The sequence below is a fragment of the Equus caballus genome, chromosome 12 (assembly GCF_041296265.1).
Source record: "Equus caballus isolate H_3958 breed thoroughbred chromosome 12, TB-T2T, whole genome shotgun sequence".
In the NCBI taxonomy this organism is placed as follows: Eukaryota; Metazoa; Chordata; class Mammalia; order Perissodactyla; family Equidae; genus Equus; species Equus caballus.
In genome coordinates this window covers 40,905,140-40,922,211 of record NC_091695.1, presented here as the reverse complement: position 1 = coordinate 40,922,211, position 17,072 = coordinate 40,905,140, and the positions used below count along the sequence as shown (strand labels likewise).

Here is a 17,072-nt window from a genome sequence, read left to right as displayed (position 1 = left end):
GTATTCTTGAGTTCTTTTTCTGTTGGTTCATTACTGGAGTATAGAAATGCTACTGATTTATGCAAATTGATTTTATACCCTGCAACTTTGCTGTAGTTGTTGATTACTTTTAACAGTTTTCCAATGGATTCTTTGGGGTTTTCTATATGTAAGATCAGGTCGTTTGCAAACAGTGAGAGTTTCACTTCTTCCCTCCCTATTTGGATTCCTTTTATTCCTTTTTCTTGCCTGATTGCTCTGGCCAGGACCTCCAGTACTATGTTAAATAAGAGTGGTGATAGAGGGCATCCTTGTCTCGTTCCTGTTTTCAGGGGGATGGGGTTCAGTTTTTGCCCATTGAGTATGATGTTGGCTATGGGTTTGTTGTATATGGCCTTTATTATGTTGAGGTAGTTCCCTTCTATGCCCATTTTGTTCAGAGTTTTTATCATAAATGGCTGTTGGATCTTGTCCAATGCCTTCTCTGCATCTATTGAGATGATCATGTGGTTTTTATTCCTCAGTTTGTTGACGTGGTGTATCACGTTGATTGATTTGCGGATGTTGAACCATCCCTGTGTCCCTGGTATGAATCCCACCTGATCATGATGTATGATTCTTTTGCTGAATTCTGGTTGCCAAAATTTTGTTTAGAATTTTTGCATCTATGTTCATCAGTGATATTGGCCTGTAGTTCTCTTTTCTCGTGGTGTCCTTGTCAGGTTTTGGTATCAGTGTGATGTTGGCCTCATAGAATGTGTTAGGAAGTGTTCCATCTTCCCTAATTTTTTGGAATAGCTTGAAAAGGATAGGTATTAAATCCTCTCTGAAAGTTTGGTAGAATTCCCCAGGAAAGCCATCTGGTCCTGGGGTTTTATTCTTTTATCCCATTGTCTTCTATCTTCCATTGTTTCTGATGAGAAGTTAGCTGTTAGTCTTACTGGATTCGCTTGTAAGTGAAGAGTCACTCTTCTCTTGTTTCTTTCACGATTTTCTTCTCCTCTTCGCTTTCAACATTTTTGCCATGATGTCTGTTTGTGGATTGCTTTGTTTTCGCCTCTGTCCTCCTTTGAGTTCATTGAGCTTCCTGGATGTGTTAGTGTTTATTAACAAACAGGGAAATTGTCAGTCTTCATTTTTTAAATACTTTTTCTACTCCAATCTCTCTTTCTGGGAATCTCATTATGCATATGTCTGTGTGCTTAATGGTGTCTCCTCTTTTTCTGAACTCTGTGCCCTTTTCTTTGTTCTTGTTTCTGTCTGTTCTTTGGAATGCATAATTTCTATTGACCAATCTTCAAGTTTCTTTCTTCTGCCAGTTCAAATCTACTGATAAATCCACCTAGTGAACTTTTCATTTCAATGATTATACTTTACAACTCCAGAACTTTTATTTTGTTCTTTTTAAAATAATTCTGTCTTTAGTTATATTCTCTATTTGATGCTACATTATCCTCATACCCTCCTTTGCTTCTTTATTCATGGTTTTCTTTAGTTCTTTGAACATGTTTATAATGGCTACTGTAGAGTCTTTTTCTGTAAAATCTGACATCTGATCCTCTCTTGAGCAGTTTCTGTTACCTGCTTTTTTCTGGTGTAGGCATCATACTTTCCTGTTTCTTTGCATGTCTTTTAAGTTTTTGTTTGAAACTACACATTTTAGAGAACATATATTAGTAACTCTGGGTACTGTTTCCCTATGCCACTCCCACTCTTTGATTTGTTATTGTTATTTTGTTTTTGTATTTACTGACTGGCTGTATTATATTAGTGAAGTCCAGTTCTTCCCATTCCATTAAACCTCTGGTCTGCCTCCTTTGGGGGTGGGGTACAGCCTGGTGTATACTCTAAATTACTCTAGTGATTGGTCTAAACACACTCAGACTCTCTTGGAGGAATAGTCCCCAAGGTCAGTGTTTAAGATTTGTTGTGACCCCAACAGGGCTCCTTTCAGCTATCTCTTCCCTTGGTTCTCTCCTGTCTACAGTTTAGCCTATATCTGCAATGAATCTACCAATATTGTCCCAATAGCCTTTCAGCACAACCTCCTTTGTTTTTAAGAGCACTATTAGGCTTGAATTTTTCCATGCTCTGTTCCAAATGATTTCAGTGTTTTAGGGGAAGAAATGAAGAGCTCTCCGTTTTGTCTTGCTTCTCTCTCCAGGCAAAATCTCTGAACCAGAGCTCTGGATCTGAAGATGGGAGAATGAGATGCTTCTCCCTGAGTACCACTCCAGCTTTAGGATCTGAGCATTAGGTGGAGTGGGGAAGTCAGATTTTCTAGACTTTCTCTCCTGATGTGGAACGACCACCTTATAAACTGGAGGAAGGGAGATGGGGCCCCAGTATTCCCAACTGCACTGTGCCCAAGGTAGAGCCTCCATTCCCTCCACAGGGGCCAGGCAGAAGAGTTTCCTTATTTCTAAGATACATTTATCTGGAATTCAGCTTCAGCAACAAGGAGCTGGAGTCAGGATGAGTAATGCTGACATGTTGCTCCTGTAGGGTGATAGCCCCATATAGGAGCTGAGAGAAGTAGGAGCCTGTACTTGGCTGTGCCTGTCTGGAGTGGAATGTCCATGTTGGTGATCTGGGAAGGGGGAATGAAAGCAAGCAGTCCTGGTTCAAATATCAAAAATTATTTCCAGAGAATTTAATTGATTGTTTTCTTATAATTTTCACCAGTTTCACTGGGGAGCATGTCTGTAGCATTCCTTACACTGTTTTGCTGCAAGTCAGTCTCCTACACTGATTCATTTTTTAATATCAACCTTGCATCCTTGAAGTAAACGCCACTTGGTATGGTGTATCATTCTTTTTATATCTTGCTGGATTCTTTGTGCTAATAAATATATTTTAAAAATTTCTATATCTATAGTCATCATGGATATTGGTCTGTAGCTTTTTTTTCTTTTCTTTTTTTGGTACTATCCGTCTGGTTTTCAAATCGGGATAATACTATCTTCATAAAATAAAGTTGGAAGTGTTCCCTCCTCTTCTATTTTGGAAGTGATTATGTGGAATAAGTTCTTTAAACTTTAGGTAGAATTTTCCAGTGAAACTACCTGGGCTTGGAGATTGCCTTTTCAGAAATTTTAAAATTACAAATTTAATTTCCTTAATAGTTAGAGGGCCTATTCAAACGATCTTTTTCTTATTGCGTGAGTGGTGTAGTTTGTGCTTTTCAAGGAATTCGTCTATTTCATCCACAATGTGAAATTTATGTAACGTTATTGATAGTATTCCGTTGTATTCCTTTTGATGTCTGTAGGTTCTGTAGTGATATCCTGTTTCATTCCTGATACTGGTAATTTGTGTTTTCTCTATTTTCTTCTTTCTCATCTTCCTAAAAGTTTGATTAATTCAGTTAAATTAATTGATCTTTTCAAAGAGCTAGTTTTTGTTTCTTCAATTTTCTCTATTGTTTTTCTGTTTACAATTTTATTGGCTTCTGCTCTTTATTTTCTTTCTTCTGATTGCTATGATTTTATTTTGCTCTTCTTCTTAGAGTTTCTTGAAATGGGAACTAGATTATTAATTTGAGATTCTTCGTCTTTTCCAATGTAAGCATCTAGCATTATAAATTTCCCTTTCAGTGCTGTGCTACCTGCATCTGATGAATTTTAATATGTTGTGTATTTATTTTTATGCAGCTCAGTTAAAAAATTTTCTCTTGATGCTTCCTTCTGACCCATGGATTATTTAGAAATATGTTACTTGGTTTCTAATTATTTAAAGATTTTCCTCTTATTTTTCTGTTTTGGGTTTGTAGTTTTCCACTGTTGTAGAGAACACACTCTGTAATCTCAATTTTTAAAAATTTATTCTAATTTGGGTTTTTGGCTCAGAACATGGTCTATCTTGGTGAGTATTCCATGGTGCTTGAAAAGAATGCATATTCTGCTCTTGCTGGGTAAAGTGCTTTTAAAAACCAATTAGATCAAATTGGTTGCTGGCTCTTTTGGGTTCTTCCACACCCTTTTTGATTTTATGACTATAACTTTATTAATTGTTGAGAGATGTGATGTTGAAGCTCCAGTTACGTGTGAATTTACCTATTTCTCCTTTCTCTTCTATCAGTGTTTACTTCATGTATTTCATGTGTTTTGAAACTCTCATCTTTGCTGCATGCACATTTGGGATTGCTATTTTTTCTTGGTAGGTTGACCTTTGTATCATTATGGAATGTCCCCTTCTGTCTTGGTTTTTGTTTTTCCTCTAAAGTTTACTTTATTTCCTATTTGTATTGTCACCCTGCTTTTCTGCTGAGTAATGTTTGCATGGGGAATATTTTTTTATCCTTTTATTTCCCACTTCTTACATATATCATTATTTATGAAGTGGGTTTCTTGTAGACAGTTATGTTTACATCTCTTCTGTCAATTTCTGTTTTTTAATTGGTTTATTTAGCCACTTACACTTTATGTAATTATTGTTATGTTAGGTCTTAAGTTTGACATTTTTATTGTCCTTTTCTGTTTGTTCTCTCTGCTTTTTCTTTCACCTTCTGCTTCATTTTTCTTGCCTTTCTGTGGGGTACCTGATGTGTGAAAATTCCTATTTGATTTATATATGGTGTTTTTATTGTATCTGTTTGTGTAGGACTTTAATGGTTTCTCTAGGTATCACCTTATGCAAATATAACATCATAATCTACTGAAGTCAATATTTTACCAGTTTGAATGAAGCATTGAAACCTTACCTCTCTTTACCACCTGTTAGTCTTCCCCATTTATAATATAATTGCTTTAAATATTTCCTCTACATGCACTGAGAAACACTTTAGATGATGTTAAAACTTTTGCTTCAATCATCAAACAGAATCTAGAAATCTCAAGATGGAAGATTATTCTGGTATATTTATCCATGTTTTTACCAAATGCATATTTCTTTGATCATCTCTAAATTTCCGAGTTTTCTTCTTTTTACATTTGAAGTACTTCCTTTGACAATTTTGCAGGCAGTTCTGCTGATGACAAATTTTCTTAATTTTCATCCACCAGAGAATGTCTTAATTTCCTCCCTTTATTCCTAGAGGATAACTTCACTGGATATAGAATTCTAGGCTGACAATCCTTTTCTTTCAGCACATGAAAAATGCTGTGCTGTTTCCTTCTGACCTCCATGATTTTTGATGAGAGATCTACTGTTATTCATATTATTGATCACCTATGGGTAATACCTCATTTCTCTCTAGCTACTTACAAGATTTTTGTTTGTTTTCTGTTTACAGAAGTTTGATTAAAATGTATCTTGGAAAGGATTTATTTGGATTTATCCCACTTGGAGTATGCTCAGCTTCTTGAACCTGTGGGTTCATGCTTGTCACCTGATTTGGGAAATTTTCAGCTAGTAATTCTACAAATGCCTTTTCAGCCTTCACTCATTTATTCAGAGGGTCTTTGCTGACATCATGCCTGTTGGTAAATGAGGTTGGCATACCTCCTTTAGCACCAGGTATACGTGGAAGATAGGCTCTCCACTCATTCTCCATCCATCCCCCCTGGGAGCACATGGGTACCTCATTGCCACAAGGAAGTCCAAGCTGCTCACATGGGCTCTGCTGACATCATCCCAGCAGATAAGGGAAGTGGTTCTCATTTCCACCAGGATAGAGGGAAAATCTAGTTAGTCCACACAGCCTTTGCTAATGGGATGATGTGAATATCCAGTTTTATTTGTGGCGTTTTACTGGGGTAGGGAAACAGGGTTATTGTCACAAAGATCTCTGTCTTCCTATGTTTTTCCTTTCCCAGTCCTTTGCAAAGAAAGGTCAGACGTCTCTTAGGGCTCTCTTTGCCTGTATCTCTTTGTGTTTCTAAGTTGCAAGTTTCTCTAGAGCCCAGTCTAGAATATATGGGACAAAAAGATAGTAAGGGAACTTACCACTATGTTGTTCTTCAAATGTCTGGGTCCCTATATTGTCTACTTTCTTCTCTCCACCTTTAAAGTCTTCAAGAGTCTGCTTATGGCTGTTTTATATGTAACATCCAAGGTCTTCAGCTGTATTTAGCAGGAGAAATAGACAGAAATGTGTCTATGCCATAATATCCAGATCCAGATGTTTTCTGATTATAGATGTTTGTTCACCAAATGACATAATGAAAAAGTAAATGGGAGATGTTTTTGTGTAAAACAAACAGGGAACTGATATCTTGAATATCTATTGAATTCTTCCAAATGAACAAGAAAAGGAGAGAATCCCCAAATGAAAAAAGAAATCCAAAAGTATAAACAGACAGTTTATATATGACATCATGATTCTGGGGCCAGTGGAGGACAGCTTCCTGATTCCCAGGCTCGTCATCCTGTTTCAGCTTCCTGCTGTAGCAGAAGTGACAGCTTCCATGGTGAGCCATTTCTGTGGCATGATTCTGGGAACTGTTTTTGGTATCTCATTGTATAGTCTGCGCCTCTAGCTCTCACAAATATTTTGGAAGCATTTACTCCCCTGGGTTAGAGTGTTCAACATTAGGAGGATGGATAATGCCAAGTGCTGCTGGGGACTTGAGGAATAGGGACCACAATACATTGCCTTTAGGAGTTCAGCCTGGTGCAGACATTCTGGAGACCAGTTTGACCATTATTCAAATTAAGAGAAGGCATACCCTATGACCTATCAATTCCTAGTCTTTTAAAATTTCCATTAATATTCCCCCGTGGGTGATAAGCAGACATGTTTGAGGGTGTTACTTATGATGACAGCTGGTTGGAAGTTACTTGAGTCTCCAACGATGGAAAAGCATATTTCTAAAACATAGTGTATAGGTTTCTTAGGGTGTTCAGGAGTCAGGCAGAAGCAATGGGTTAGATGTACACACGGCTTAAAATAGTCATAAATAGCAGCCGGCCCAGTAGTGTAGTGGTTAAGTTTGGGGGCTCTGCTTCGGCGGCCTAGGGTTCACAGGTTGGATCCTGGGTGCAGACCTAGCACTGCTCATCAAGCCACGCTGTGGTGGCATCACATATAAAATAGAGGAAGATTTCCACAGATGTTAGTTCAGCAACAATCTTCATCGAGCAAAAAGAGGAGGATTGGCAACAGTTGTTAGCTCAGGGCCAATCTTCTTTACAATAAAAAAAAAATAGTCATAATTAAAAAGTGTGAGAATCAGACTGGGATATATAACACAGCAGCATTAGGCAAATACCAAATAAAAATACTCATGTAGCAAGAAAATTTCCAGTAATTAAGATACATGTTACACATACTAGAGAGATTGTGAACAGGATGACAGGTAGATTGGTATTTGATGATTAAAAAAATTAAGAAATAAAAAACAAGAGAGGCAACTCGCATGGAATACTATTCAATAATAAAAAGTAATGAACTATTGATACCCAGACAACTAGGATGGATCTCAAGGGCATGATGCTGAACCAAAAAAGCCAAGAGTTTATTATACTATGTGATTTAATTGTATAATATTCTCTAAATAACAAATTTTAGAAATGGAGAATATACAAGGAGTTGTCAAGGCTGGCCCAGTGGCGTAGTGGTTAAGTTCATATGCTCCACTTCAGCAGCCCAGGGTTTCTAGGTTCAGATCCCAGGTGTGGACTGATACACTGCTCATCAAGCCATGCTGTGACAGCATGTCACATACAAAATAGAGGAAGATTGGCACAGATGTTAGCTCAGGGACAAACTTCCTCACCAAAAAAAAAAAAAAAAAAAGGAGTTGTCGGGTTAAGAACCAGAGAAAAGAGGATGTGGTAGGGAAAAATATGTTATCATCAGGGGAAACCATGAGAGATAATTGTGATAATGGAAGAGTGTACCTTGATTTCGGTGGTGGCTATATAAATCTACATGTGATATAATGGCACAGAAATAGAAAAATATGCATACTTTCAAATAAGTACAAATAAAACTAGTGAAATATGAATGATACCTGTGGATTATACCAATGTCAATTTACTGGTTTGAAACTGTAGTATAGTTGTGTATGATGTTACCTTTGGGGAACACAGGGCAAGATGATATTCACTGTTTTGGCAACTTCCTATGAATCTATAAGAATTTCACATAAAAAAAGAAAAAGGAGGAAAGTGGACATAGTGAAAGACACAAAACATTTTAAGTAGTGAATTATTTGGACAACATTTTGCCAGTATATTTGAAAATGTAAGTGAAACAAATAATTTTCTGGAAAAAATAACAATAAAATTGATCTAAAGCAAACAAAACACCTGATTCAACCAATAAGTATCAAGAAAAACTGAATTAGTAATCATTTCTCTCCTCTAAGAAGACAAGCTCAGAATGTTTGATAGGAGAGGAAATCCCTATCCGATATAAACTATTTTAGGCTATAGAAAAAGTGGGAAAGCTATCCAAATCACTTTATGAAGATAATAAGAAATAAAGACCAAAGCTCGATGAGAATTGTACAAAAATTGTATATTAATTTCACTAATGAACACAGACTCAAAGTCCTATATAGAAGCCAAGGAAATAACTGAAAAAGACTATATAAATGCCCCTGTTAAATCATGTGAGATTCATCCCGGGAATGAACGAACGAATGTACCCAACAAGGGTTCAGTAAGTGAATCCAGATCAGGAGATGTTTAGAACAAGAGCTTGGTAATAGCAAGTAGACCTTCTGCAATTTTGGAACGAGTTTGAAAATCTGTGAAAGACTGCTGCTTTTGTGGCTGGTGCTGGACCTGAAGTAACTTTACTTCCGCCTTCTGGTTCTCACACAAGGTTTCCTTACCGCCAATCCAACCCAGAACAAGACAGAGAAGGGAATTCTGGGAAACATCCTTCCAGCTTACCAAAATGGTCACGGTACAAACCTGCCACAGTTTACTCCTTGTCAGCTTGGCCTCCACACCCCTCTTAACCAGACTTAAATTCCAATTAAAGCCAATAGTAAAATCTTGCCTCCACTACCATGCTGTATAAGTCTCTCTCATGCAATCAAAACATTTAACATCTTCCCAAAAGAGGACACAAGAGTCCCTTTATCCATCTTACCTGTAACTTAACTACTGAGCAGTAAGTTTCACTACTATTAATATGTCTTATGTTAGATGGTGAGAGAATGGGAGAGAGGAAGGAAAAGGCTAATAAATACATTCATAACCAAATAAAAAAGAAATAATCATAACTATTTGTATTAGTCAGCTCGGACTGCCAAAAGAAAATACCACAGACTGGGTGCCTTAAGCAACAGAAATTTATTTCTCAGTTCTGGAGGCAGAGGTCCAAGATCAAGATTCCAGCAGGGTTGGTTTCTGGTTAGAGCTCTCTTGCTGGTTTTCAGATGGCTGCCTTCTCACTAAATCCTCACAGGGCTTTTCCTCAGTGTGTGTGTGCAAATAGAGAAAAAGAGCTCTCTAGTGGGGGCGACTCATATATATCCCTTATATATATATATATGTCTTATATACCAAATTTGCAAGGCAGTGTGGTAGTGGTGCAGAGACAAGCAATAGATGAAATGAAAAGAGAGCCCAGAAACAAACTTGTGTGTATTTGGAAATGGCATATGACAGAGGTGGCTTTACTAATCACTAAATAAATAAATGGTTAAAGATATATGGGACTTCAAGTTTCGGGTGTGATGGAGTAACAGGGACTGGATTTACCCTTCTGGTTTAAACAACTAAAAAATTGGACAAAATATATGAAACAGTAGTTTTTAGTTATTAAATAACAGGCAGCATAGTGATGTCTGAGAAATGGAAGCAAACAAGTTGAGCTCTACTGTCACCCCAGCTCATAGCCTAGAGAGCGTTTCCTGGTTTCATTGCAAGGAGATAGGACCCATCAGAGTCCTGAGTTCTCCTCAAGTGGAGAAGACAGAGTTGGGAATTTGGGCAGGTCATGGTGCCTAGAATTTGCAGACAACAGTCAGGGAGAGGAGAATGCTACACAGAGGGAAAACTCAGAGGTCTTTAGAGAGCTCCTCTTGGTTGTTCAGCTAAGTAGGAAGCAATGAACACATGTCAGAAAACTACTATAGGACAGGAAAAAAGAGAAAACACCAGAAATGAGAAGGAGAAACAATTTCTGGGGGCTGCAAAGGGCTAGAAATAGCAAATGGGGATAGAAATCAAGTATTCAGAAGAGTATTACTTTAGTAATGGCCTTAAAATGTTTAAAATCAAATCTTGAAAAGATCAAACCATTTCGAAGTAGCTGAACTGTGTTCCAGAATAAAAGGTATACAAAAGAATCTGGCAACTAAAAACAAAAACTTTCACAGTAAATATTATCCACCCAAAAAGTATCAGGAATGCAAAGAAGCATAACCAGACCCATATTGAGGAGTAAAGCCAATCAGAAAAAACAGACCCAGAATTGATACAGGAATTAATGGACAAGGACATTAAAGCAATTCTTATAAACATAATCTATGTGTTTAAGAAGGATGAGGACACATGAGCATGTTACAGAGAGACATAAAGGGAGATATGCAAAAGTCCCCATCGAACTTTAAGAGATGAATAATACAATATTTGCGATAAAATGAACCTCAGTTGACATTAACAGCAGATTAGACTCTCTTGATAAAAATATCAGTGAATTTCAAGACCAAAAAGAAAAATTTATCCAAAATAAGCAAAGAGAGAAGTAAAGAGTTCATCAGCGACTTGTGGAACAACTTCAAGTAACTTAATATGCATGCAATTCAAGTCCTATATAATTGAAGCAGGGTGCGACAAAAAAACCTTTTGAATAAATACTGACAAAAAAATTTTCCAGTGGCCGGCTCCGTGGCCGAGTGGTTGAGTTCGCGCGCTCCGCTGCGGCGGCCCAGGGTTCAGATCCTGGGCGTGGACATGGCACCTCTCGTCAGGCCACGTTGAGGCGGTGTCCCACATCCCACAACTAGAAGAACCTGCAACTAAGACATACAACTGTGTATGGGCGGGGGGGGGGGGGGGGGGCCTTGTGGTTTGGGGAGATAAAGCAGAAAAAAAAAAAAAAAAAGATTGGCAACAGTTGTTAGCCCAGGTGCCGATCTTTTTAAAACAAACAAAAGAAATTTTCCAATTTCACTAAAATTATTAACCCACAGACAAAGAAGCTCAAAGAACCTCAAGAACAAGAAACGAGAAGTAAACTAAATCAAGGAATATCAATCAAATTACTTAAGCCTAGCAATAAGAGAAAACCTTCAAAGCAGTAAGAGAAATGACACATTATTTACAAGGAACAAAGACAAGAATGACAGGAAACTTCTCCTGCAGGCCAATGAAAGACCGAGGCTGTGCAGCTAACATAGTGAAGAGGAAAACAACCACGACACTTTGAACCAGGAATTCTATATCCAGTGAAAATATTTTTTGAAAATTAAGGCAAAAAAAAGGACTTTTTTTTTTTTTTAGGAAGATTAGCCCTGAGCTAACTACTGCCAGTCTTCCTCTTTTTTTTTGCTGAGGAAGTCTGGTGCTGAGCTAACATCCATGCCCATCTTCCTCTACTTTATGTATGGGACACCTACCACAGCATGGCGTGCCAAGCGATGCCATGTCTGCGCCTGGGATTTGAACCAGCGAACCCCGGGTCACCGAGAAACAGAACGTGTGAACTTAACTGCTGTGCCACCAGGCTGGCCCCAAAAAAGACTTTTTAGATATATGAAAGCAGAAAGAATTTATAAATAGCAGGCCTACAACACAAGATTTATAAAGGCACTCTTTTAGGCTAAAGGGAAATTACAGCAAACGGAAAACTAAATTTTCAAAAAGGAAAGAAAAGCACCAGAAACAGAAAATATAGAGATAAATATAAAAGACCTTTTCTTATTTGCATTAAATTTTTGTGTTGAAATATTTTAAAAGTCACAAGACATTCCCAAAACAGTACGCACTGTTTCTGAGTATTCCGCCCCCCGCTTCACCCAGTTGGCAACATCTGACACAACCACAGTACAGTATCAAAGCAAGGAAACTGGCAGTACAATTCTATTAAGTAAACCTCAGGCCTTCTTCAAAATCAATCAGATTTTACATACACTCATTTTTTTGGTGGGGTATATATTCTAGATTTGTGTAAGCATGACCACAGTTAGGGTTCAGAATTATTCTGCCTCCACAACTTATTCTTAAAATCTCTTTAAAAGATAATTGAACATTTGAAGGAAATTTTCTTTTAAAAATGTACTGTGTGGGTATGTATAATATGTAGAGTAAAATATGCAATAATAATTGCACAAAGATTAGGAAGGAGGAAATGAAAGTATACTGTTGCAAGCTTCTCACGTTACACACCAAGTGGTTTAAAAATATTACTTGGAGGTAGGCTGTGGTAAGGGAAAGATATTACTGTGAACTAAAGTAGTGGTTTTCAGCCAGAGGATATCTCGCTCCCCAGGAGACATCTGACAATATCTGGAGACATTTTTAGTTGTCATAACCAGGGGGCTTCTGCTGGCAGCTTGTGAGTGGAGGTCAGGGATGTTGCTCAATATCCTATGATGCACAGAACAGCCCACATAGCAAAGAATTACCTGGCTCAAAATGTCAGTAGTGCTGAGGCTGAGAATCTCTGACCTAAAGCAATCATTAAAAATACAACAAAGGAGGTCAAGCTAATAAGTCAACAAATGCAGTAAAATGGAAACAAAAAATACTCAAGGGAAAAAAAGGCAGAAGTAGAGGGAAAAGGGAACAGAGAACTCATGGGACAAACAAAAATAGCAGTAATAAAAACATATATCTCTCTAAACAAGAAGATTGCATGTAAATGTTCTATGTTCCCCAATGAAAAGATAGTCAGAGTCACATTGGGTTAAAAAATGAAACCCAAATATCTACTGTCTACAATACTCTTTTTAAATATAAAGACACAGATACTTCCTTTTGTTTTTAATCTTAAAGGCAAAGGAAGGAGATAGATATACTATGCCAACACTAATCAAAAGAAAGATGGAGTGGTTACCTTGATAACAGATAAATTTATCAGACTTCAGAGGGAAGAATATTATCGGGGATAAAGACAATCATTCCTAAGTGACAAAGGGCTCAATTCATCAAAAGTCCACAAACCTAAATATTTATGCACCCAATGATAGGACTTCAAAGAACATGGGAAAAACTGATAGAACTGAACAGAGAAATACACAAATCTGTAATCAAAGTCAGAATCATACACGTCACTCTCTCAATAATTGGTAGAAAAAATAGAATTACAAAGAATAGACTTGAACAACATCACCCACCAGCTTGACATAACTGACGTTACAGAACACTCACTCCATCAATAGCAGAATAGACTTTTTTTTCAGGTACAGAAGAAACAGCTACCAAGATAGACTATATTCTGGGTCATAAAACAAATCTTAATAAATTTTAAGTGAGTCAAACAACAGAAAGAAAATTCGTTAACCACAATGTAATTAAACGAGAATATCATTACAGAAATACATCTGGAAATTTCTCAAATATTTGTAAGCTAATTATCAGTCTTTTAAGTGACCAATTGTTCAAAGGAAAAATTAAAAGGAAAATTTGAAAGTATTTTGAACTGAATGGCAGTAAAAACACAATGTGACAATTTGTGGGATGCAGCTAAAACAGTACTTAGAGGGAAATTTGGAGTACTAAATACATATATTAGAAATTTTTAAAAAGTCTTGAAACAAAAACTTCAGCTTTCTCCATAAGAAAATGCAAAAATAAGGGCACATTAAACCCAAAGTAAAAAGAAGAAAGGAGATAATAAAACCCAGAGTGGAAATTAATTCGATACAAAGCAAGAAAACAGCAGAAAAAATTAATGAACCCAAAGTTGGTATTTTGAGATGAATAACATTGAAAATCCTTTAACCAGACACAAATTACCAATATCAGGTATGAGAGTTCACTTTCTGTCCACTCTCAGAGACATCACTACAGACTCTACATTATTACAATGATAAAGATGGAATATTTTGCATAACTTGATGCCAAGAAATTACATTTAGAGGAAATGGACAAATACCTTGAAAGAGACACAACACAAGAGTTCAATCAACAAGAAATAGATTACCTAAATGGCCCTATACTATCAAAGAAACTGAATTTGCAGTTAAGACCTCTAGGCCTAGATGGCTTCACTGGTGAATTTTAGCAAACACTTACGGAAGAAATAATACCCATTCTAGACAACTCTGGCAAAATTGTAGAGGATGGAATACTTCCTGCTTAACTTTGTAAGATCAGTATTACTCTTATACAAAAGCCAGAAAAGATATTAACAAAAGAAAACTATGGACCGATACACCTCATGGACACAGATGCAAAAATGCTTATCAAAATTTTGGCAAATCAAATAAAAACTATATAAAAAAGACAATACTATATCATGATCAAGTAAGGTTTACCCTAGAAATGCAAGATTGGTGTAACATTCAAAATTAATCAGTGTAATTGGCCACATTAACAGATTAATAAAGAAAAAAATACATGATCATCTCAGTAGACCCAGAAAATGCATTTGGAAAATTCTAGCACTTCTTTGTGATGAAAACTCAGAAAACTAGGAACAGAAGGAACATTTCCCCTGATAAAGTACATAAGAAAAACATACTGCTAATTTTACATTTAAGTGTTAACATATCGGGTGACATTCAGATGTATTATTCAGACATGAGCGAGGACCCTAGACCCTACCTGAGGGGCCAAGATGTGAGATAAATGACAAAACGGGATGGACATTTTTCAGAGCTGACCAGCACCAGGAACTTTTAAAACGCTAAGCAAAACTTGACAGGATATTGAGGAGGAAGGAAGACAGACTAATTTGAGCTGGTCATTATTTTATGTGGTATTTTACCTTCATCTCTCTGATCCTCAGCTTCCCACCTGAGCAATGGAGTGATGCTTCCTTCCCTGGGGATGGTGTGAGGGCTGCAGTTATTGTAGGAAATGGGCTGGCAGAGGATGACTGAGTGAATGCAGCAGCCTCCTCAGTGCTGGAAGCTGGGTGGCTCCACAAGTGTCCCCTCCAAGGCTCAGGTCCCATTAGGATGCTGTCAGTTTGTGTCTCTCTGGTGGGAATCTCCAAAAGTGGGTGTCCCAAAGCTGGAGGGGACAGAGTCTGAGAATGAGGACGTGCCTGGTGCAGCCATGCACAACCAGGGGCAGGAGGACTTGAGGATCTATCTGGGAAGGACAGAGAAGCTAAGACACCTGCCCAACTTTGCTGGGGATGGGCCTGGGGCTGCCACATGAAGTCTGTCACGTCAACGCACTCAGGGGCACATGCATAATGCACCTGAATATGCACGTCTGCATCCTCAGTATGCACACATGCACACACAACACATAAAAACACAACACGCACACAGATCACACACACATACACACAACATGCACATACAAACACAGCATACACGTACAGAACACACACATGAAGTCATAGGCACATACACAACATGCATATACATATGCCTAATATCCTCATAAATACCTGTGCATGCATGCACACCCACTATACACATGTGCACACACACGTGCATATTGTACACAAGGTGGACATTCTCCACTCTCCCATTCCACAAGGTCATTTTTTTCAGGTTGCCAGCCCCTGATTGTGGGGGAACCTCTCAGAGTGACAGTAGGCTGAGGACCCTACAGGAGTTAGGAGTTCTTCCCCGGACCCAGGCTCTCACCAGGTGATGAACAGCAGCAAGAGGGTCCCCAGGCCGAGCTGCAGCTCCCCAGCCAGTCTCTGCTCTTGCTGAGAAGTCGGTCTACACCATCTCTGGTTTTTCTGTTGCTGTTTTGTGAAGACCCCGAGCCTGGAGACCTGATTGAGATTTTCCACCTTCTCTATAAGCACTGGGCAATCTATGTGGGAGATGGTGATGTGATCCGTATGGCTTTTCCAAGCAAGGACTGTTGATTATGTAATTTTCAAAATATTTGTTGACATAATGATAACAATGGAAAGAAAGAGCTGAGCAAGCTAAATCTCAGTTGGATTTTCCCTGAGCAGCACTTGAGCAAAGTGTACATCCATGTCCCATTGAGTCATCACAGGGGGTCCCATAGGTCCTGACAGAAGCAGGGAAAGAGGTTTCTGGGCTCTTCCTGTGAAGCTGGGGGGCTTCAGCATTCAGATCTGTCCAGCTGACCAGTTAACCCTGGAATGCAGATTCTGATATGACTTCAACCAGCAAAGTTTCTGAAGGTTTTGGATCTTGATGTAAGTTTCTCTTAAAGATACTTTAAGATCTATGGTCTAAGGTCTACAGTCTTAAAGAAAGAAGCATGTTTCTCAGTGCTGTGTCCTTTGTACTCACACGATTTCACATACAAAGTGTCTTGAGAGTATTTGCTTAATACTCCTTAACAGAAGCAGCTCTCACAGGTTTATACATCAAAAAAAAAAAAAAAAAAAACTCATAGAAATGGATAGTGAGGACATATGAACGATTTATTTAACTCATTGATAACAGAAGCAGCAGGGTGACAAAGCCATAAAAGGAGAACACAAGAAACAGATGTATGTATAGTCAATGAAAGAAAAAAAATGCTAGAATAAGCCTGTCAAATTAGACGCAAATGGTTCGTCTCCTACAGAGCAATGGTACCATAACCTTGCATAGACCAACCATCTGCATTCTTACTGGACAAAAATCATGGTCATCACAATTAGAATATATATGCGTCTTATCAGTTTTCTACAAGCTATCATTTACCTTGACAGAGTTGTAAACATATCTGAATTGATGGTAAATCAGGCCCACTTAATCCAGATGACCCTGAGGAGGAGCTTGTAAGAAAAAATACAACAGTGAGGACATGTGGCCTTTTTTTGCCTAACTTACAGGACGTGGATAGTTCTTTTCAAGGACATGAATTCTAAGTGTAAACATCAGCCTTTAGATTAGAAATTTAAAATAAACATGCTTAATTAGTGGCCTCATTAGTGACTCTCCCTCTTAAAAAATAAGACTCACCCTAGGAAGGAATTTGGATTCCATGAGCTGATGGCTTTTCTGTGGCCCTCTCCATGTGCCCACAGCGGTGCCTGGTCCTACAAGAGAAGACACTCACGTGAGGGATTCCCTAAGGCTCAGCTCAGCGCCGTGGAAGGAGCCTGCCCTTTGGAGCTTGAGAGAGGCAGTTTCACACTTGGGTTCTAG

General features: G+C 38.1%; 1 protein-coding gene across 1 annotated transcript in view; it reads right to left on the bottom strand.

Moving 5' to 3' along the window:
- The window catches only part of LOC138916728 (phospholipase A and acyltransferase 4-like), a 29,274-nt gene extending 13,444 nt beyond the window's left edge, over positions 1 to 15,830 (bottom strand). Inside the window, exons 1-2 of the mRNA XM_070230053.1 lie at positions 15,594 to 15,830; positions 14,756 to 15,003 (exon numbers count right to left, since the gene is read on the bottom strand). Coding sequence (XP_070086154.1) covers positions 14,756 to 14,944 — 189 coding nt within the window. The 5' untranslated portion in view covers positions 14,945 to 15,003; positions 15,594 to 15,830. The remainder of the gene's footprint in view (positions 1 to 14,755; positions 15,004 to 15,593) is intronic.
- Positions 15,831 to 17,072: the final 1,242 nt, after the last annotated feature.